Source organism: Bos taurus, chromosome X (assembly GCF_002263795.3).
Source record: "Bos taurus isolate L1 Dominette 01449 registration number 42190680 breed Hereford chromosome X, ARS-UCD2.0, whole genome shotgun sequence".
Classification (NCBI taxonomy): Eukaryota; Metazoa; Chordata; class Mammalia; order Artiodactyla; family Bovidae; genus Bos; species Bos taurus.
The window spans coordinates 95,693,544-95,717,091 of NC_037357.1; the positions used below are offsets into that span (position 1 = coordinate 95,693,544).

Consider the following 23,548-nt stretch of genomic DNA (forward strand, 5'->3'; position numbering starts at 1 on the left):
ATATAACAATTATGAATATATATGCACCCAAAATAGGATCACTGCAATATGTAAGGCAAATGCTAACAAATATGAAAGGGGAAAATAACAGTAACACAATAGTAGTGGAAGACTTTAATACCCCACTCACACATACGGACAGATCAACTAAACAGAAAATTAGCAAGGAAACACAAACTGTAAATGATACAATGAAGCACTTAGACCTAATTGGTATCTATAGGAAATTTCAGCCCCAAAAGAATGGATTTCACCTTTTTTTCGTGTGCAAACGGAACATTCTTCAGGATAGATCACATCCTGGGCCATAAATCTAGTCTTCATAAATTGAAAAAAAAAAAAAAAATCATTTCCAGCCTCTTTTCTGATCACAATGTGGTAAGATTAGATGTCAACTACAGGAAAAAAAAAAAAAAAACAACTGTTTACAAACATATGGAGGCTAAACAACATGCTTCTGAATAACCAACAAATCACAGAAGAAATTAAAAAAAGAAATCAAAATATGCATAGAAATGAATGAAAACACGACAATCCAAAACCTATGGGATTCAGTAAAAGCAGTGCTAAGGGGAAGATTCATAGCAATACAAGCTTACCTCAAGGAACAAGATAAAAATCATGTAAATAACCTAACTCTACACCTAAATCAACTAGAAAAAGAAGAAATGAAGAACGCCAGGGTTACTAGAAGGAAAGAAATAATAAAAATGAGGGCAGAAATAAATGAAAAAGAAATAAAGGAGACCATAGCAAAAATCAACAAAGGTAAAAGCTGGTTCTTTAAGAAGATAAATAAAATTGACAAACCATTAGCCAGACTCATCAAGAAAAAAAAGGAAAAAGAATCAAAGCAACAAAATTAGAAATAAAAATGGAGATATCACAACAGCAGCATAGAAATGCAACAGATCATAAGAGACTACTATCAGCAACTATATGCCAATAAAATGGACAACTTAGAAGAAATGGACAAATTCTTAGAAAAGTATAACTTTCCAAAACTGAACCAGGAAGAAATAGAAAATTTTAACAGAGACATCACAAGCATGGAAATCAAAACTGTAATTAGAAATCTTCCAACAAACAAAAGCCCGGGACCAGACGGCTTCACAGCTGAATTCTACCAAAAATTGAGAGAAGAGCTAACACCTATCCAACTCAAAGTCTTCCAGAAAATTGCAGAGGAAGGTAAACTTCCAAACTCATTCTATGAAGCCACCATCACCCTAATACCAAAACCTGACAAAGATGCCACAAAAAAAGAAAACTACAGGCCAATACCACTGATGAACATAGATGCAAAAATCCTTAACAAAAGTCTAGCAAACAGTATCCAACAACATATAAAAAAGATCATACATCATGACCAAATGGGTTTCATCCCAGGGATGCAAGGATTCTTCAATATTCACAAATCAATCAATGTGATACACCACATTAACAAATTGAATGAATAAAAACCATATGATTATCTCAATAAATGCAGAGAAAGCCTTTGGCACAATTCAATATCCATTTATGATAAAAGGAAAAAAACCCTCCAGAAAGCAGGAATAGAAGGAACATACCTCAACATAATAAAAGCCATATATGATAAATCCACAGCAAACATTATCCTCAATGGTGAAAAGTTAAAAGCATTTCCCCTAAAGTCAGAAACAAAATAAGGGCACCCACTCTCAGCACTACTATTCAACATAGTTTTGGAAGTTTTAGCCACAGGAATCAGAGAAGAAAAAGAAATAAAAGGAATCCAGATTGGAAAAGAAGAAGTAAAACTCTCACCATTTGCAGATGACATGATCCTCTATATAGAAACCCCTAAAGACTCCACCAGAGAATTACTAGAGCTAATTAATGAATATAGTAAAGGTGCAGGATGTAAAATTAACACACATAAATCCCTTGCATTCCTGTATACTAACAATGAGATAACACAAAAAAAATTAAGGAAACAATTCCATTCGTCATTGCAACGAAAAGAATAAAATACCTAGGAATAAATCTACCTAAAGAAAAAAAAAGACCTATATATAGAAAACTATAAACACTGCTGAAATAAATCAAAGAGGACACAAATAGATGGATAAATATACCATGTTCATAGATTGAAAGAATCAATATAGTGAAAATGAGTATACTACCCAAAGCAATCTATAGATTCAGTTGAATCTCTGTCAAGCTACCAACGATATATATATATATTTTTTTACCAACGATATTTTTCAGAGAACTAGAACAAGCAATTTCACAATTTGTATGGAAATACAAAAAACCTCAAATGGCCAAAGCAATCTTGACAGACAAGAATGGAACTGGAGGAATCAGCTTGTCTGACTTCAGACTATCCTACAAATCTGCAGTCATCAAGACAGTATGGTACTGGCACAAAGACAGAAATATAGATCAATGAAACAAAATAGAAAGCCCAGAGATAAATCCACACACCTATGGACACCTTATCTTCGACAAAGGAGGCAAGAACACAAAATGGAGCAACAGCAATCTCTTTATCAAGTGGTGCTGGGAAAAGTGGTCAACCACTTGTAAAAAAATGAAAATAGAACACTTTCTATTTCCAGTTTTTTAAGGAATCTCCACACTGTTCTCCATAGTGGCTGTACTAGTTTGCATTCCCACCAACAGTGTAAGAGGGTTCCCTTTTCTCCACACCCTCTCCAGCATTTATTATTTGTAGACTTTTTGAAAGCAGCCATTCTGACTGGTGTGAAATGGTACCTCATAGTGGTTTTGATTTGCATTTCTCTGATAATGAGTGATGTTGAGCATCTTTTCATGTGTTTGTTAGCCATCTGTATGTCTTCTTTGGAGAAATGTCTATTTAGATCTTTGGCCCATTTTTTGATTGGGTCATTTATTTTTCTGGAGTTGAGCTATAGGAGTTGCTTGTATATTTTTGAGATTAGTTGTTTGTCGGTTGCTTCATTTGCTATTATTTTCTCCCATTCTGAAGGCTGTCTTTTCACCTTGCTAATAGTTTCCTTTGATGTGCAGAAGCTTTTAAGTTTAATTAGGTCCCATTTGTTTATTTTTGCTTTTATTTCCAATATTCTGGGAGGTGGGTCATAGAGGATCCTGCTGTGATGTATGTCAGAGAGTGTTTTGCCTATGTTCTCCTCTAGGAGTTTTATAGTTTCTGGTCTTACGTTGAGATCTTTAATCCATTTTGAGTTTATTTTTGTATATGGTGATCCAGCAATCCCACTGCTGGGCATACACACTGAGGAAACCAGAAGGGAAAGAGACACGTGTACCCCAATGTTCATCGCAGCACTGTTTATAATAGCCAGGACATGGAAGCAACCTAGATGTCCATCAGCAGATGAATGGATAAGAAAGCTGTGGTACATATACACAATGGAGTATTACTCAGCCATTAAAAAGAATACATTTGAATCAGTTCTAATGAGGTGGATGAAACCGAGCCTATTATACAGAGTGAAGTAAGCCAGAAGGAAAAACACCAGTACAGTATACTAATGCATATATATGGAATTTAGAAAGATGGTAACGATAACTCTGTATACAAGACAGCAAAAGAGACACTGATGTATAGAACAGTCTTATGGACTCTGTGGGAGAGGGAGAGGGTGGGAAGATTTGGGAGAATGGCATTGAAACATATGAAATGTCATGTATGAAACGAGATGCCAGTCCAGGTTCAATGCATGATGCTGGATGCTTGGGGCTGGTGCACTGGGACGACCCAGAGGGATGGTATGCGGAGGGAGGAGGCAGGAGGGTTCAGGATAAAATTAAGAAAAAAAAAAAAAAAAAAGAATTTTCCACAGTTTGTTGTGATCCACACAGTCAAAGGCTTTGGCATAGTCAATAAAGCAGAAGTAGATGCTAAAAAAAAAAAAAAAACACTTTCTAACACCATACACAAAAATAAACTCAAAATGGATTAAAGATCTAAATGTAAGACCGGAAACTATAAAACTCCTAGAGGAAAAGATAGGCAAAACACTCTCTGACATAAACCACAGCAGGATCCTCTATGACCAACCTCCCAGAGTAATGGAAATAAAAGCAAAAATATACAAATGAGACCTAATTAAATTTAAAAACTTTTGCACAATGAAGGAAACTATATGCAAGGTGAAAAGACAGCCTTCAGAATAGCAAATGAAGCAACTGACAAATTAATCTCAAAAAAAAAAAAAAGAAAAATACAAGAAACTCCTGAAGCTCAATTCCACAAAAATACATGACCCAATCAAAAATGGGCCAAAGAACTAAATAGACATGTCTCCAAAGAAGACATACAGATGACAAACAACACATGAAAAGATGCTCAACATCACTCATTATTAGAGAAATGCAAATCAAAACCTCAATGAGGTACCATCTCAGGCTAGACAGAATGGCTGCTATCAAAAAGTCTACAAAAAATAAATACTGGAGAGGGTGTGGAGAAAAGGGAACCCTCTTACACTATTGATGGGAATGCAAACTAGTACAGCCACTATGAAGAACAATGTGGAGATTCCTTAAAAAACTAGAAGTAGAACTGCCATACTACCCAGCAATCCCACTGCTGGGCATACACACTGGGAAAACGAGAATTAAAAGAGGCACGTGTTCCCCAATGTTCATCACAGCACTGTTTTCAACAGTCGGGACATGGAAGCAACCTAGATGTCCATTGGCTGCTGCTGCTGCTGCTGCTGCTAAGACGCGTCAGTTGTGTCCGACTCTGTGTGACCCCATAGACAGCAGCCCACCAGGACTCCTTGTTCATCACCAACTTCCGGAGTTCACCCAAACTCATGTCCATCAAGTCAGTGATGACATCCAGCCATCTTATCTTCTGTTGTCCCCTTCTCCTCTTGCCCCTAATCCCCCCCAGAATCAGAATCTTCCAATGAGTCAACTCTTTCCATGAGGTGGCCGAAGTATTGGAGTTTCAGCTCTACCATCAGTCCTTCCTAAGAACACGCAGGACTGATCTCCTTTAGAAGAGACTGGTTGGATCTCCTTGTGGTCCAAGGGACTCCTAAGAGTCTTCTCCAACACCACAGTTCAGAAGCATCAATTCTTCTGTGCTCAGGTTTCTTCACAGTCCAACTTTCACATCCATACATGACCACTGGAAAAAACCATAGCCTTGACCAGATGGACCTTGATTGGCAAAGTAATATCTCAGCTTTTGAATATGCTATCTAGGTTGGTTATAACGTTCCTTCCAAAGACTAAGCATCTTTTAATTTCATGGCTGCAATCACCATCTGCACTGATTTTGGAGCCCCCCAAAATAAAGTCTGACACGGTTTCCATTGTTTCTCCATCTATTTTCCATGAAGTGATGGGACCAGATTCCATGATGTTAGTTTTCTGAAAATTGAGTTTTAAGCCAACTTTTTCACTTTCCTCTTTCACTTTCATCAAGAGGCTTTTTAGTTCCTCTTCACTTTCTGCGGTAAGGGTGGTGACATCTGCATATCTAAGGTTATTGATATTTCTGCTGGCAATCTTGATTCCAGCTTGTGCTTCTTCCAGCCCAGCATTTCTCATGATGTACTCTGCATAGAAGTTAAATAAGCAGGGTGACAATATACAGTCTTGATGTATTCGTTTTCCTATTTGGAACCAGTCTGTTGTTCCATGCCCAGTTCTAACTGTTGCTTCCTGACCTGCATACAGGTTTCTCAAGAGGCAGGTTGGCTGGTCTGATATTCCCATCTCTTTCAGAACTCTCCACAGTTTACTGTGATCCACACAATCAAACCTTTGGCATAGTCAATAAAGCAGAAATAGATGTTTTTCTGGAACTCTGTTCCTTTTTCCATAATCCAGCAGATGTTGGCAATTTGATCTCTGATTCTTCTGCTTTTTCTAAAACCGGCTTGAACATCTGGAAGTTAACAGTTCACGAATTGCTGAAGCCTGGCTTGGAGAATTTTGAGCATTACTTTACTAGCGTGTGAGATGAGTGCAATTGTGCGGTAGTTTGAGCATTCTTTGGCATTGCCTTTCTTTGGGATTGGAATGAAAACTGACCTTTTCCAGTCCTGTGACCACTGCTGAGTTCTCCAAATTTGTGGGCATATTGAGTGCAGCACTTTCACAGCATCATCTTTCAGGATTTGGAAGAGCTCAACTGGAATTCCATCACCTCCACTAGCTTTGTTCACAGTGATGCTTTCTAATGCCCACTTGACATCACATTTCAGGATGTCTGGCTCTAGGTGAGTGATCACACCATCGTGATTATCTGGGTTGTGAAGCTCTTTTTTGTACAGTTCTTCTGTGTATTCTTGCCACTTCTTAATATCTTCTGCTTCTGTTAGGTTCATACCATTTCTGTCCTTTACCGATCCTATCTTTGCATGAAATATTCCCTTAGTGTCTCTTATTTTCTTGAAGAGATCTCTAGTCTTTCCCATTCTGTTGTTTTCCTCTATTTCTTTGCATTGATCGCTTAGAAGGCTTTCTTATCTCTTCTTGCTATTCTTTGGAACTCTGCATTCAGATGCTTATATCTCTCCTTTTCTCCTTTGCTTTTCACTGCTCTTCTTTTCACAGCTATTTGTAAGGCCTCCCAGACAGCCATTTTGCTTTTTTGCATTTCTTTTCCCTGTGGATGGTCTTGATCTCTGTCTCCTGTACAATATCACAAACCTCTGCATAGTTCATCAGGTACTCTGTCTATCAGATCTAGTCCCTTAAATCTATTTCTCACTTCCACTGTATAATTATAAGGGATTTGATTTAGGTCATACCTGAATGGTCTAGTAGTTTTCCCTACTTTCTTCAATTTAATTCTGAATTTGGCAATAAGGAGCTCATGATCTGAGCCACAGTCAGCTCCCGGTCTTGTTTTTGCTGACGGTATAGAGCTTCTCCATCTTGGCTACAAAGAATATAATCAGTCTGACTTCAGTGTTGACTGTCTGATGATGTACATGTGTAAAGTCTTCTCTTGTGTTGTTGGAAGAGAGTGTGTGCTATGACCAGTGCATTCTCTTGTCAAAACTCTATTAGCTTTTGCCCTGCTTCATTCCGTATTCCAAGGCCAAATTGGCCTATTACTGCAGGTGTTTCATAACTTCCTACTTTTGCATTCCAGTCTGCTATAATGAAAAGAACATCTTTTTTGGGTGTTAGTTCTAAAAGGTCTTTCAGGTCTTCATAGAACCGTTCAACTTCAGCTTCTTCAGTGTTACTGGTTGGAGCATAGACTTCGATTACTGTGATATTGAGTGGTTTGCCTTGGAAATGAACAGAGATCATTCTGTCGTTTTTGAGATTGCATCCAAGTACTGCATTTCAGACTCTTGTTGACCATGATGGCTACTCCATTTCTTCTAAGGGATTCCTGCCTGCAGTAGTAGATATAATGGTCATCTGAATTAAATTCACCCATTCAAGTCCATTTTAGTTTGCTGATTCCTAGAATGTCAACGTTCATTCTTTCCATCTCCTGTTTGACTACTTCCAGTTTGCCTTGATTCATGGACCTAACATTTCAGGTTCCTATGCAATATTGCTCTTTACAGCATCAGACCTTGCTTCTACCACCAAATACATCCACAACTGGGTATTGTTTTTGCTTTGGCTCCATCCCTTTATTCTTTCTGGAGTTATTTCTCCACTGATCTCCAGTAGCATATTGGGCACCTACCAACCTGGGGAGTTCCTCTTTCAGTATCCTATCATTTTGCCTTTTCATACTGTTCATGGGGTTGTCAAGGCAAGTATACTGAAATGCTTTGCCATTCCCTTCTCCAGTGACCACTTTCTTTCAGACCTCTCCACCATGACCCTCCCATCTTGGGTGGCCCCACACGGCATGGCTTAGTTTCACTGAGTTAGACAAGGCTGTGGTCCGTGTGACCAGATTGACTAGTTTTCTGTGATTATGGCTTAGTGTCTGCCCTCTGATGCCTCTTTCAACACCTACTGTCTTACTTGGGTTTCTCTTACCTTGGACGTGGGGTATCTCTTCACAGCTGTTCCAGCAAAGCACAGCTGCTGCTCCTTACCTTGGACAAAGGGTATCTCCTGACATCCGCCCCTCCTGACCTTGAACATGGAGTAGGTCCTCTCAGCCCTCCTGCATGCACGCAGCAACTGCTTGCCTTTGCTATGGCCATCTGGGGCGGCAGCATTTCCAACTTGGTCTCCATCAGGCAGCCGGGGGCTTAGGGCTCCACAACCCTGGCCCCCTCACCTAGGCTACCTCCTTAGGGTGTTGCGATCCCGGGGCTGGGGGCTCAGGGGAGGCTCAGTCGAAGGAACACGGTGGCGGAGAGCAAGCCGCCAGCTCGCCAGTAATGGAATATTACTCAGCTATTAAAAAATAATGCATTCGAATCAGTTCTAATGAGTTGGATGAAACTGGAGCCTATTATACATAGTGAGTGAAGTCGCCCAGTCGTATCAGACTCTTTGTGACCCCATGGACTGTAGCCTACCAGGCTCCTCTGTCCATGGGATTTTCCAGACAAGAATACTTCAGTGGGTTGCTGTTTCCTTCTCTAGGGGGGATCTTCCAAACCCAGGGATCGAACCCAGGTCTCCTGCATTGTTGGCAAATGCTTTTACCATCTGAGCCACCAGGGAAGTCTGACATATATAGTGAAGTAAGTCTGAAAGAAAAACACCAATACAGTATATTAATGCATATATATGGAATTTAGAAAGATGGTAATGATGACCCTATATGCAAGACAGCAAAAGAGACTCAGATGTAGAGAACAGTATTTTGGACTCTGTGGGAGAAGGCGAGGGTGGGATGATTTGAGAGAATAGCAATGAAACATGTATATTATCATATGTGAAATTGATATCCAGTCCAGGTTTGATGCATGAGACAGGGTGCTCAGGGCTGGTGCACTGGGATGAGCCTGAGGGATGGGATGGGGAGAGAAGTGGGAGGGAATTTAGGATGGGGAACAAATATACACCCATGGCTGATTCATGTCAATGTATGGCAAAAACCGCTACAATATTTTAAAATAATTATCCTCCAATTAAAATTAATTAATTAATTTTTAAAAATTGATGGAGAAGTAAAAAGGTTTTCAGACAAGCAAAAGTTATGAGAATTCAGTACCACCAAACCAGGTTTACAAGAAATGTTAAAGGGAATTATATAGCCAAGAAATACACGGGGAGTAGAAATATCTACAAAATCGACCCCAAACAATTAAGAAAATGGCAATGGGAACATATATATCAATAATTACTTCAAATGTAAATAGATTAAATTCTTTACCAAAGACACAGACTGACTGAATGGATTAAAAAAAAAAAAAAAAAAAAACAAGACCCATATATATATACTGTCTACAAAAAACCCACTTGAGACCTAAAGACACATATAGACTGAAAGTGAGATGATGGGAAAATATATTTCATGCAAATGGGAAGCAAAAGAAAGCTGGAATAGCAATCCTCATATCAGACAAAATAGACCTCAAAATAAAGAAGATTACAAGAATTAAGGAAAAACACTACATAATGATCAAGGGATCAATCCAAAAGGAAGACAAAACAATTGTAAATATCTATGCATCCAAACGGAGAAGGCAATGGCACCCCACTCCAGTACTGTTGCCTGGAAAATCCATGGACAGAGGAGCCTGGTAGGCTGCAGTCCATGGGGTAGCAAAGAATCGGACACGACTTAGTGACCTCACTTTCACTTTTCATTTTCATGCACTGGAGAAGGAAATGGCAACCCACTCCAGTGTTCTTGCCTGGAGAATCCCAGAGACGGGGGAGGCTGGTGGGCTGCCATCTATGGGGTTGCACAGAGTCGGACATGACTGAAGTGACTTAGCAACAGCAGCAGCAGCATGCATCCAAAATAGAAGCACCCCAATACATACAAAATTAAACACTAACAGACATAAAAGGAGAAATTGACAGTGACACAATAATAGTAGGAGACTTTAACACCCCACTCACACCAATGGGCAGATCATGAAAAAAGAAAATTAATAAGGAAATTCAAGTCTTATATGATACACTAGATGAGATAGATCTCATTGATATCTTCAGGACATTCCATCCAAATGCAAAAGAATACTACTTCTTTTCAAGTGCACATGGAACATTCCCCAGGATAGACCACATCTTGAGTCACAAATCAAGCCTCAGTAAATAAGAAAATTGAAATCATATCAAGCATCTTCTCTGACCACAATGCTATGAGAGTGGATATCAATTACAAGAAAAAAAAAAAAACTGTAAGAAACACAAACACATGGAGATTAAACAACACGTTTCTAAATAACCAACAGTTTACTGAAGAAATCAAAAGGGGAATCAAAAAAATTTCTAGAAGCAAATGACAATGCAAACACACAATTCAAAACCCATGGGATGAAGCAAAAGAAGTTCTAAGAGTAAAGTTTATAGCAATACAATCCTACCTCAAGAAACAAACAAACAAACCAAAAAAAAAAACAAAACAAAACAAAACAAAAAACATTGAATAGACAATGTAACTTTACATCTAAAACAACTGGAAAAAGAAGAAGAAGAAAAAAAAATTATTAGAAGGAAAGAAATCATAAAGACCCAAGCAGAAATAAATGAAAAAGAAATGAAAAACAATAATAAGGATTAATAAAACTAAAAGCTGGTTCTTTGAAAAGAAAAACAAAATTGACAAGCCTTTAGCCTGATTCATCAAGAAAAAAGAGAGAATAATCAAATCAACAAAATTAGAATTGAAAAAGCAGCAGTTACAACAAACCATGCAGAAATACAAAGAATTATAACAGACTAACTATTATGAACAACTATATGGCAATAAAATGGATAACCTGGGAGAAATGCACAGGTTCTTAGAAAAGTTCAACCTTCCAAGCCTGAACCAGGAAGAAATAGAAATTATGAATAACCCAATTACAAGCACTGAAAATGAAGCTGTGATAAAAAAAAAAAAAAAAAAAAAAAAAACTCCCAGAAAACAAAAGCCCAGGACCAGATGGCTTCACAAGAGACTTCTATCAAACATTTAGAGAAGAGCTAATGCCTATCTTTCTAAAGGTCTTTCAAAAAATTGCAGAGCAAGGAACACTTCCACACTAATTGTATGAGGCCATCATCAACCTGATACCAAAACCAGACAAAGATCCCACAGAAAGAGAAAACTACAGGCCAATATCACTGATGAACATAGATGCAAAAATCCTCAACAAAATTTTAGCAAACAGAATTCAGCAGCACATCAAAATTTCAAACACCATGATCAAGTTGGGTTTATTCCTGGAATGCAAGGATTCTTCAATATATGTAAATCAAACAGTGTTATATACTATATTAACAAGTTGAAAGATAAAAACCATATGATAATCTCAATAGATAAATAAAAAGCCTTTGACAAAATTCAGCACCCATTTGTTATTAAAACTCCTCAAAAGCTGGGCATAGAAGGAACCTACCTCAACACAGTAAAGGCCATTTTTGATAAGCCTACAGCAAACATTATTCTCAATGGTGAATAACTGAAAGCATTCCCCCTAAGATCAGGGACAAGACAAGAGTGTCCACTCCAACATTATTGGTCAACATAGTTCTGGAAGACCTAGCTACAGTAATCAGAGAAGAAAAAGAAATAAAAGGAATCCAGATCAGAAAAGAAGAAATAAAGCTCTCACTGTATGCAGATAACATGATACTGTACATAGAAAACCCTAAAGATAGTATCAGAAAATTACTAGCGCTAATCACTGAATTTAGCAAAGTTGCAGGATATGAAATCAATACACAGAAATCACTTGCATTTCTATATACTAACAATGGAAAATCAGAAAGAGAAACTTAGGAATCAATCCCATTCACCATTGCAACAAAAAGAATTAAATATCTAGGAATAAACTTATCTAAGGAGACAAAAAAACCTGTATGCAGAAAATTATAAGACACTAATGAAAGAAATCAAAGATGACATAAACAGAGAGATATTCCATTTTCCTGGGTAGGAAAATCAATATTGTGAAAATGACTATACTACCAAATGCAATCTACAGATTCAGTGTTTCCCCTCTCAAATGACCAATGGCACTTTTCACAGAACTATAACAAAATATTTCACAATTCATATGGAAACACAAAAGACCCTGAATAGCCAAATTAGTCTTAAGAAAGAAGAATGGAGCTGGGGGAATCAACCTTCCTGACTTCAGATTATACTACAAAGATATGGTCATCAAGACAGTATGCTACTGGCACAAAAACAGAAATATAGACCAATTGAATAAGATTGAAAGCCCAGAAATAAACCCATGCACCTATGGGTACCTTATTTTTGACAAAGGAGGCAAGAAAACACAATGGGGCAAAGAATACCCCTTCAATAAATGGTGCTTGGAAAACTGGACAGCTACATATAAAAGAATGATACAGGATGCTTGGGGCTGGTGCACTGGGATGACCCAGAGGGATGGTGTGGGGAGGGAGGTGGGAGGGGGGTTCAGGATTGGGAACATGTGTACACCTGTAGCAGATTCATGTTGATGTGTGGCAGAACCAATACAATATTGCAAAGTAATTAGCCTCCAATTAAAATAAATAAATTTAAATTAAAAAAAGAAGAACACTTCCTAACACCATACACAAAGATAAACTCAAAATGGATTAAAGACCTAAATGTAAGACAAGAAACTATAAAAATCCTAGAGGAAAATATAGGCAGAACACTCGATGACATAAATCAAGGCAAGATCCTCTATGAATCACCTCTTCAGTTCAGTTCAGTTCAGTCGGTCAGTCGTTTCTGACTCTTTGTGACCCCATGAATTGCAGCATGCCAGGACACCCTGTCCATCACCAACACCCAGAGTACACCCAAACCCATGTCCATTGTGTCGGTGGTGCCATCAAACCATCTCATCCTCTGTCATCCCCTTCTCCTCCTACCCTCAATCTTTCTCAGCATCAGGGTCTTTCCAAATGAGTCAGCTCTCCGCATCAGGTGGCCAAAGTTTTAGGGTTTCAGCTTCAACATCAGTCCCTCCAATGAACACCCAGGACTGATCTCCTTTAGGATGGACTGGTTGGATCTCCTTGCAGTCCAAGGGTCTCTCAAGAGTCTTCTCCAACACCACAGTTCAAAAGCATCAAGTACTCAATGCTCAGTTTTCTTTATAGTCCAACTCTCACATCCAGACATGACTACTGGAAAAACCATAGCCTTTACTAGACGGACCTTTGTTGGCAAAGTAATGTCTCTGCTTCTTAATATGCTGTCTAGGTTGGTCATAACTTTCCTTCCAAGGAGCAAGCATCTTTTAATTTCATGGTTGCAATCACCATCTGAACTGATTTTGGAGCCCACAAAAATAAAGTCAGCCACTGTTTCCACTGTTTCCCCATCTATTTCCCATGAAGTGATGGGAAAGGATGCCATGATCTTAGTTTTCTGAATATTGAGCTTTAGGCCAACTTTTTCACTCTCCTCTTTCATTTCATCAAGAGGCTCTTTAGTTCTTCTTCACTTCCTGCCATAAGGGTGGTGTCATCTGCATATCTGAGCTTATTGATGTTTCTTCTGCCAATCTTGATTTCAGCTTGTGCTTCCTCCAGCCCAGCATTTCTCATGATATACTCTGCATATAAGTTAAATAAGCAAGGTGACAATATACAGCCTTGACATACTCTTTTTCCTATTTGGAACCAGTCTGTTGTTACATGTCCAGTTCTAACTGTTGCTTCCTGACCTGCATACAGGTTTCTCAAGAGGTTCCATTACTCTAAAAACCACCTCTTAGAGTAACAGAAAGAAAAAATAAAAGTAAACAAGTGATACCTGATTAAACTTAAAATCTTTTCATAGCAAAGGAAACTATAAGCAAGGTGAAAAGACAGCCCTCAGAATTGGAGAAAATAATAGCAAATGAAACAACTGACAAAAGATTTATTTCCAAAATATACAAGCAGCTCATACAACTGAATGCCAGAAAAACAAACAACCCAATCAAAAAGTGAGCAAGAAACCTAAACAGACATTTCTCCAAAGAAGACATACTGATGGCTAACAAACACATGAAAAGATGCTCAACATCGCTCATTATTAGAGAAATGCAAATCGAAACTACAATGAGATATCACCTCACACCGGTCAGAATAGCCATCATCAAAAAGTCTACAAACAATAAATGCTGGAGAGTGTGTGAAGAAAAGGGAACGCTCTTGCACTGTTGGTGGGAATGTAAATTGGTACAGGCACTATGGAAGACGATATGGAGATTCCTTAAAAAACTAGGAATAAAACCACCATATGACCCAGCAATCCCACTCCTAGGCATATGCCCTGATGAAACAAAAATTGAAAAAGACACATGTATACCATTGTTCACTGCAGCACTATTTGCAGTAGCTAGAACCTGGAAGCAACCTAGATGGCCATCAATAGATGAATGGATAAATAAGTTGTAGTACATATACACAATACCCAGCCATAAAAATGAACACATTTGAGTCAGTTCTGATGAGGTGGATAAACCTAGAACCTATTATACAGAGTGAAGTGTGTCAGAAAGAGAAAGATAAATTCCATATTCTAACATATATATATAATCTAGAAAAAATGGCACTGAAGAATTTACTTTTAGGGCAACAGTGGAAAAACAGACATCGAGAATAGACTTATGGACTTGGGGAGAGGGGAGGAGAGAGAGAGATGTGTGGAAAGAGTTACCTGGAAACTTACATTACCATATGTAAAATAGATAGCCAATGAGAATTTGCTCTATGGCTCAGGAAACTCAAACAGTGGCTCTGTATCAGTCTAGAGCTGTGGGATGGGGTGGGAGATGTGAGGGAGGTTCAAAAGGGAGGGGGTATATGTATACTTATGGCTGATTCATGTTGAGGTTTGACAGAAAACAAAATTCTGTAAAACAAGTATCCTTCAATAAAAAAAAATAAAAATAAAATTCTACAGATAGCAAATGCTCAAGAATGTGTGGAGAAAAGGGAACCCTCCTGAAATATTGGTGGGAATGTAAATTGGCACAGCCTTTATGTAGAACAGTATGGAAATTCCTTTAAAAGCTAAAATTTGTGTTACCATATTATCCTGCAATATGACTCCTGGGCATATATCCAGAGAAAACTCTAAATCGAAAAGATGCATGCACTACAATGTTAATGACAGCACTATTTACAATAGCTAAGACATGAAAGCAACCTAGATGTCCATCGACAGATGAATAGATAAAGAAGATGTGGTACATGTATACAGTGGAATACTATCAGCCAGAAGTAATGCTACTTGGACTTCAAGGAGATCAAACCAGTCAATCATAAAGGAAATCAGTCCTGAATATTCATTAGAAGGACTGATGCTGAAGCTAAAATTCCAATCCTTCAGCCACCTGATACAAAGAACTGACTCATTGGAAAAGACCCTGATGCTGGGAAAGATTCAAGGCAGGAAGAAAAGGGAGGCGACAGAGGATGAAATGGTTGGATGGTATCACTGACTCGATGGACATGAGTTTGAGCAAGCTCCGGGAGTTGGTGATGGACAGGGAAGCCTGGCATGCTGCAGTCCATGGGGTCACAGAGAGTTGGACACGACTGAGCAACTGAACTGAACTGAACTTAATGCTACTTGCAGCCACATGGATGGACCTAGAGATTAACATACTAAGTGAAGTCAGACAAAGACAAATACCATATGATATCACTTATATGTGGAATCTAAAATATGATAACAAATGAAATTACTTTCAAAACAGAAACAGACACGTAGACATAGAAAACAAAATCATGGTTACCAAAGTGGAAAGGGGATGGGGCAGGGATAAATTAAGAGTTTGGGATTAGCAGACACAAACTACTGTATATAAAATAGGTAAACAACAAAGTCATACTGCATAGCACAGGGAACTCTATCCAATATCCTGTAATAAACCATAATGGAAAATAACATGAAATACACACACACACACACTCATACACACACACACACACACATATATATATATATGCACACACACATACATATATATATGCATATATACATACACATATATATATATAACTTTGTTGTATACCAAAAATTAACACAACATTACAAATCAGCTATACTTCATTAAAAAAAAAAAAAGAAGAAGTAGCAAATCGTCAAACGGAGCAAGCGTCAGCAAACCAGAACCCACAAGCCAAGTGTGACCTGTTTCCTGTCTTTGTAAATAAAATTTTATTGGCCCCCACACATGCCTGTTTGTTTATGTATTGTCTATATCTTCCTTTATGTTAAACAGTTAGAGCTGAGTAGTTGCAATTAAAATCATATGACTTGAAGGTCTAAAATATTTATTATCTTGGCCTTTACAAAAGAAAGTTTACTGATACCTGTCTTCATTTCAGTTCAGTTCAGTTCAGTCGCTCAGTCCTGTCCAACTCTTTGTGACCCCATGAATTGCAGCCCTCCAGGCCTCCCTGTCCATCACCAACTCCCAGAGTTCACTCAGACTCACGTCCATCAAGTCACTGATGCCATCCAGCCATCTCATCCTCTGCCGTCCACTTCTTCTCCTGCCCCCAATCCCTCCCAGCATCAGAGTCTTTTCCAATGAGTCAACTCTTTGCATGAGGTGGCCAAAGTACTGGAGTTTCAGCTTTAGCATCATTCCTTCCAAAGAAATCTCAGGGCTGATCTCCTTCAGAATGGACTGGTTGGATCTCCTTGAAGTCCAAGGGACTCTCAAGAGTCTTCGCCAACACCACAGTTCAAAAGCATCAATTCTTCAGCACTCAGCTTTCTTCACAGTCCAACTCTCACATCCATACATGACCACTGGAAAAACCATAGCCTTGACTAGACGGACCTTTGTTGGCAAAGTAATGTCTCTGCTTTTGAATATGCTATCTAGGTTGGTCATAACTTTCCTTCCAAGGAGTAAGTCTCTTTTAATTTCATGGCTGCAGTCACCATCTGCAGTGATTTTGGAGCCCCCCAAAAATAAAGTCTCACACTGTTTCCACTGTTTCCCCATCTATTTCCCATGAAGTGATGGGACCAGATGCCATGATCTTCGTTTTCTGAATGTTGAGTTGTAAGCCAACTTTTTCACTCTCCTCTTTCACCTTCATCAAGAGGCTTTTTAGTTCCTCTTCACTTTCTGCCATAAGGGTGGTGTTATCTGCATATCTGAGGTTGTTGATATTTCTCCTGGCAATCTTGCTTCCAGCTTGTGCTTCTTCCAGTCCAGCATTTCTCATGATGTACTCTGCATATAAGTTAAATAAGCAGGGTGACAATATACAGCCTTGACGTACTCTTTTTCCTATTTGGAACCAGTCTGTTGTTCCATGTCCAGTTCTAACTGTTGCTATTAAATAATGTTTGAGTGGGCCTGATAGACTATGTTCCAGTATAATGCTTAATGGCTATGCAATTCACATTTTGCCTTATTGCCAAGTTTTGGATATTCTTCCTAAATACCCCTCTTTGAATCTCACTCCCTTATATCCATTACATCCCTTACATCCAGCACAGATCTCCCTACTTGGGTCTCACTCATTGATTTCTGCTTCTTCCTAACAGGAAATCGTAACTGCTTTTGGAGCCCCTGGAGATCAGAAGGATGAACCATGGCCTGGAAGAATCCAACCACTAACTTTCTTTGTCTGTGTCTCCCACCAGGCCTGCCTGTCATGTCATCAGCAAATTCACCGGAATGCACCTATATGCCCTCTGTGCAAAGCCAAGAGTCGGTCCAGGAATCCCAAAAAGCCAAAACGGAAGCAGGATGAATGAAGAGAGGGAGAACACTTAGAGCTCTGCAGCTCATGACCCCTCCCCTTGCCCAGAGTGATTGATGTCTCCATGTGAAAGAACCCTTCCCCACTTCTATTTAATGTGATAGAAGCACAACCCCCCTCTCACTTTGCTTTTATTTCTTTCTGCTGTCAGAGTTTCTGGTTTAGGAAGAGATGTTGTTCAGGTGCTAATGACAGTTGTGTCTGAAGGTCCCTTCTCTCTCAGCCACATTTTAACCCCTGCCCTTGTTAGGAAACAAGGGAAGGGCAGAAATCCCAGATGTGATTCTCTGTCTCTTGCTTCTGAGGCCTAGTGCCTAAGGCCTGAGGGCTGAGTAGTCCCATATCTTGTTTCAGGTGAAGGTTCCAGTGTTCCCCCTCCCTGTACTTTTATCTTAGGCTCTGAAGGGACAACATTCTTTTTTCTGGACTTTCCTGTAGGTTTGGTGCATATATCTCCCCACTCACACCCTCATCTCATCCTCAAGGCCCAGAGGTGGCTTGGACAAGCTCTCCTTTTTGTATTAATTTGGGAGGCCTAGCTGTTTTATTAGAGTTTACCACCCCATTACCCCCTACCCTGACAGTTTCCCAAATATACTAAAGTTCTCAGGTACCAGGTTATGTGTCTGAGGACCCTAAAATCTGTAGACTTTTCTCCAATTATAACCCTAGCTTTTGAAAATTAGTAGTAGATGTTCCCCACAGTGAAATCAAGGAGCCAGACCTACTCTGCAAGTCCTGCCTAATTCATTTCCTAAGTGAGGGCTCTGCTACCAGGGCTGTATTAGGCTGGAGAGATTCCAGGATGACATTTGTGTTACTTTTTGTTCAAAACCATTACTCTAACACTTTACTCCAATGGTGTGTCTTAGAGTTCAGAGTAATGGGTTGTGATTCAAGTGAATGCCAGTCACCTTACCATGCAGGTAAGTGAGACATCTACTTCAGTCATCTCTCCCTCTCTTGGGTCGGCTTTCTTCTCTAAGGCAGCTTCAGCTCAGGTCAGCTTTTGGCGACTCCCTTTCCGGTGAATTGTGCAGGTGACTTTCCCTCTGAGAAGAAAAGATTCCAGTTTCCCCTAAGCCCTACAGCTCTTCCTTTTAAACTTAAGGGATGGGATGGGGACTGATGAAAAAATGTTGGCTTCAGGTATCAGGCCATGGCTGGGGAGGGGAGGATATTTTTCCTTCCTTTCTTAACTGTATTTTTAAGTTACCACAGTGTCTGTGTGTTCATAATATATAGAAGGTTCCTCTGCTCTTTGAAAGTAAGAGCATTATGTCTGTACAAATTCTTTTAAATAAACATTTGTTCATTGGAATAAATGCTGACTCAGTGCTTACTAGTGCCAGGTAATAGAAAAGATGCAATGCCATTTCCCCTTCTGGGTAGCACTTCTTCACTCTTTTTTATTCTACACTATAAATAAGAAAACCAGGAACATCACTGCATAATAATTTACCCTATTTTTATAATAATTTCCACTTATTCAGTGCCTACTCTGTGTCAGGTCTCTATGTAAGATGGTTTATATAAATGATTGTATTTGATTTTCAAAACATTTTAAGCTAAGTATTCTTATTGCCTTTTTCCAAAAATGTAAACTGAATCTCAGAGAAGTAACTTGTACAGAGTTAAACAGACAGCTAGTAAGAGAAATTTCAGGATTTGAACTCAGATTTGTCTGGTTCCATAGTCCATTTTTTCCCCTACTTTTTCTCCATGGTCATTTTTTAAAGCTTTTCTCCATTTTGAGATGGCTTTATCACAGAAGTAGTTGAAATAACTCTGAACTAGAAGTCAGAGACTACAAATTCAATGACTGATGCAGGAGTATAAAGGCCTGGTCCTCTATGGGGATATAATAGGGAACACCTCTGAAGGGCCATCCCAGCTTCAGAGCTCCCCATGGGTGGACTGTGGTTTCCATTAAGACTGAGTTGGTAGCTCAGCTGGTAAAGAATCCACCTGCAATGCAGAAGACCTGGCTTTGATCCCTCGGTTGGGAAGATCCCCTGGAGGAGGGCATGGCAACCCACTCCAGTATTCTTGACAGGAGAATCCCCATGGACAGAGGAGCCTGGCAGGCTACAGTCCATAGGGTAGCAAAGAGTCAGACATGACTGAGCAACTAAGCACACACACAATAGTTCAATAGCTCCTTCTGTCAAATCCTGCCTCCTTCTTTTCCCTTGTCTTCTACAAGTGTTGATCCCATGGGCACCCTAGTTAATATTCTGTACGTTAAACTGTCCTAGTTCTTTCCAGAAACCCAACAGTTGACAGAAATTTCTCTGGTTTCAGTGTTGTCATCTGGAAAAATGGAAAAAATAATAGTACCTATTTCTGGCATTGTTGAGAGCAATGCCAGGCATGGAGTAAGCACTCAATGCCAGGCATATAGCAAGTACTTCTTCCCCTTGCACCTCTGGCATCAGGTAGATTGGATGACCACACAAAAAATAATATTTTGGATTTCCCTGGTGGTCCAGTTAGTGTCTGCCTGTCAATGAAGGGGACATGAATTCAATCCCTGGTCCAGAATGATTCCACATGCCGTGGTGCAACTAAGTCCATGTGAAGCCCAGGCACCCTAGAGCCTGTGCTCTGTGACAAGAGAAGCCCCTGCAATGAGAAGCCCACAAACCAAAACTAGAGAGTAACCCTGCTTTCCACAATTAGAGAAAGCCCATGTGCAGCAGCAAAGTCCTAGTACAGCCAAAAATAAATAAATAAAAGTAATATGCACGATACTGGATGCTTGGGGCTAGTGCACTGGGACGACCCAGAGGGATGGTATGGGGAGGGAGGAGGGAGGAGGGTTCAGGATGGGGAACACATGTATACCTGTGGCGGATTCAGTTTGATATTTGGCAAAACTAATACAATTATGTAAAGTTTAAAAATAAAATAAAATTAAAAAATAAAAAAAAAGAAAAAAGAAATACCATTTGTCTTAGCTGACATCACCATCTCAGATTTTGTTCAGCTACAAGCCTGCTTTTGAGGTGGCTTAAACTCACCCTGTGCAAATGGAGGACACTCGGCTGTGTGACTTGAAGTACATCTTAACCTATATTGGCCTGAGTAGGTCCCTGTAAAATATAGGAGAAGTGGTTATTGCTCTGCATCTTTGCACACTGGAGGTCAGATCTGTCAATTCAGTTGTAGCCCAAATAGTCAGGTCAGCCATTTCCCAGGGAACACTTCTGAATGAGAAGGGAACAATCAAATGTTGAACACCTATATCTTCCACCCACTGGGTGGGGTGCTACTATTTCATTTAATTTTTCTAGCTCATCTATCTATTGTTGCAAAGCAATCAACCCAAAAACTTAGCAACTTAAAATAGCCATCCTTTGCTTGTGATTCTGCAATTGGAGCAGGACTTGCTGTGAATGGTTTATTTCTATTCTATGTGGTGTTACCTTAGACAGCTTTGCTGGGGCTGAAGGAATGAAGATGTATGCCCCCTCATATCTGGTACCTCAGTTGTAGTGGCTGAAACAGCTGTGGGCTGCCTGGGCCTCCCATCTCCCTTTGTAGTATTTTATCCTCCTTTCTTCCTTCATTGGGCCTCCCTTTCCAGTTAGAACAGTGAGACATTTTTTTTTAATGTGGCAGCAGTCTTCCCAGAGGGTGAGAACCAAAACTGCAAGGCCTTTTGTTGCATAAAACCAGAAGCCATACAGCAAAACTGCTGCTGTACTCTACAGGTCAAAGCAAGTCACAGAATGAACCCAGATTTAAGGAGTGGGGAAAAGGGACTCTACCTCTTGATAGGAGGAGCTGCATTCAGGCCAAAGATGGGAGGAATTGTTGTTCACATTTGCAGATAACTTATCACATCATCCAACAACAAACTTACATTATGTGTGCCCATTTTTACAGATGATAAAAGTGAGGCTCAAAAAAATGGGAAAGTAGTTGCCCAACAAACAACTAGGAAGGAGCAGAACCAAGAGGCAAACCTATGTCTCTCTACCTTTAAAGCCTGTGTTTCTTCTACCTAAAAGCAGTTATTTAGGTAGGTCTGAAACCTGGTTAGAGGAGACTAAAGGAAGAAAAGGAACAAAATAGAGTAAAAGACAAAGACGATGTGGGTGAAGGAGAGAGAAAAAGGAAGAGGAAGAGAGTAAGAAATTATTTGTTATGCTGGTAAAATGCTTTATACTTAAAGTACCTTCTTCAACATTCTCATTTAATTCTCACATTAATAGCCCTGTACTATTAGGAGAGCATGTAGTATTACATTTTATAGATGAGATCCAGAGAAGGAAACTGACTCACCTGACGTCACTTAGCAAGTTAAGAGCAAAGCCACAACTAGAACCCAGGCCTTCCAATTTGGAAATAACCTGATTTGGGGCCCGCTTTACATGTTTGACACAATGAGGATGAATTCTATACATGCTTTGTGCCAGATGGCTTGCTTTTACACTGAGGATAGGGGCTCACTCCACAGGGAAAGGACAGGCAATTTTAGCAATTCTGCCCTTAAAAGTTTATTTCACTGTTAATATTATGTCCTCAGCTTTCCCATAGCAATTATCAGCATATTTGCAATGATCAACATCTCCCAGGGTGAACTCTGGAAAGTCTGTTAACTCAAGGCCAGGTGCCCTTAGGTTAGGTACTTAACCTCTCTGGGCCTCCAATATCTCATGTAGTAGTCCTCTCCTCATGGCATTGTTGTGAAGATTAAATGAGCTAATAATATACGTAAAGTGCTTAGAACAGAAATTGAGAAGCACTCAGTAAATGATGAGGAAGAAAATTATAATGATTATGACTGGCTTCCTGAGAGGCCAAAGATGACAACGATGATGATGAGGAGGAGGAGGAAGATGGGGAGGAGGTGGGGGAGGAGGAAGAGGAAAGGAAAGAAGAAGAGAAGGGGAAGGGAAGGGGAGGAGAAGGGAGGGAGAGAAAGGGAAGAGGAGACAAGGCACAGGAGGGAAGGGATTACCCCCATGTAGGGTTTCCCACCGGAGAAGGCAATGGCAACCCACTCCAGTACTCTTGCCTGGAAAATCCCATGGATGGAGGAGTCTGGTAGGCTGCAGTCCATGGGGTCATTAAGAGTCGGATACGACTGTCTTCACTTTCACTTTTCACTTTCATGCATTGGAGAAGGAAATGGCAACCCACTCCAGTGTTCTTGCCTGGAGAATCCCAGGGATGGGGGAGCCTGGTGGGTTGCTGTCTATGGGGTCACAGAGTCGGACATGACTGAAGCGACTTAGCAGCAGCAGCAGCAGTAGCAGCAGGGTTTCCCACAGAGGGAAAGCTGATAGCTGAGAGTCATGGTTCCTTTCCTGGAGCTTGATGAGATTCCAAGGTTCTGTTGCCACTTGCCAGAGTCTATCTCATGGTTGTAAAAAAACAGAGGCCCCTCATGGGAACTAGGCAAAAGTCCCTCTTTTCACCACAATCTTTTCTGCTATCACTGAGGAGGGAAGACCATCACTAAACAAAAATTCCCTATAAGTAGTCTAGGCTCACGTACACTTCAGTGATTTCTGTACTGTGCAGTACAGGCAAATGACACTGACCCAGGAGCCAATTGTTCCTGAGTTCAAATCCCCAATCCTTTATTTATTAGCAGTGCATTCTTGAACAAATTTTCCAACCTCCAGTTTCTTCATCTGTAAACTGGAGACAATACCTACTGTATGAGGTTGCAGAGAGAGGCAAGGATCACCATTTACAGTAGGTCCATAATTTATGGTCACTGTGGGAGGCAGCATAGTGTAGTGGCTAAGAACATGGACACCAAAGTCAGAGA

At 39.8% G+C, this 23,548-nt stretch overlaps 1 protein-coding gene across 3 annotated transcripts in view; it reads left to right on the plus strand.

Moving 5' to 3' along the window:
• ZC4H2 (zinc finger C4H2-type containing) overlaps positions 1 to 19,085 on the plus strand; it is a 75,869-nt gene extending 56,784 nt beyond the window's left edge. For all 3 annotated transcript variants that reach the window (XM_005228264.5, XM_059883559.1, NM_001078111.1), the window contains one exon: positions 17,642 to 19,085. In XM_005228264.5, the coding sequence (XP_005228321.1) occupies positions 17,642 to 17,774 (133 nt within the window). In that variant the 3' untranslated portion in view covers positions 17,775 to 19,085. The remainder of the gene's footprint in view (positions 1 to 17,641) is intronic.
• The last annotated feature ends 4,463 nt before the right edge of the window (positions 19,086 to 23,548 follow it).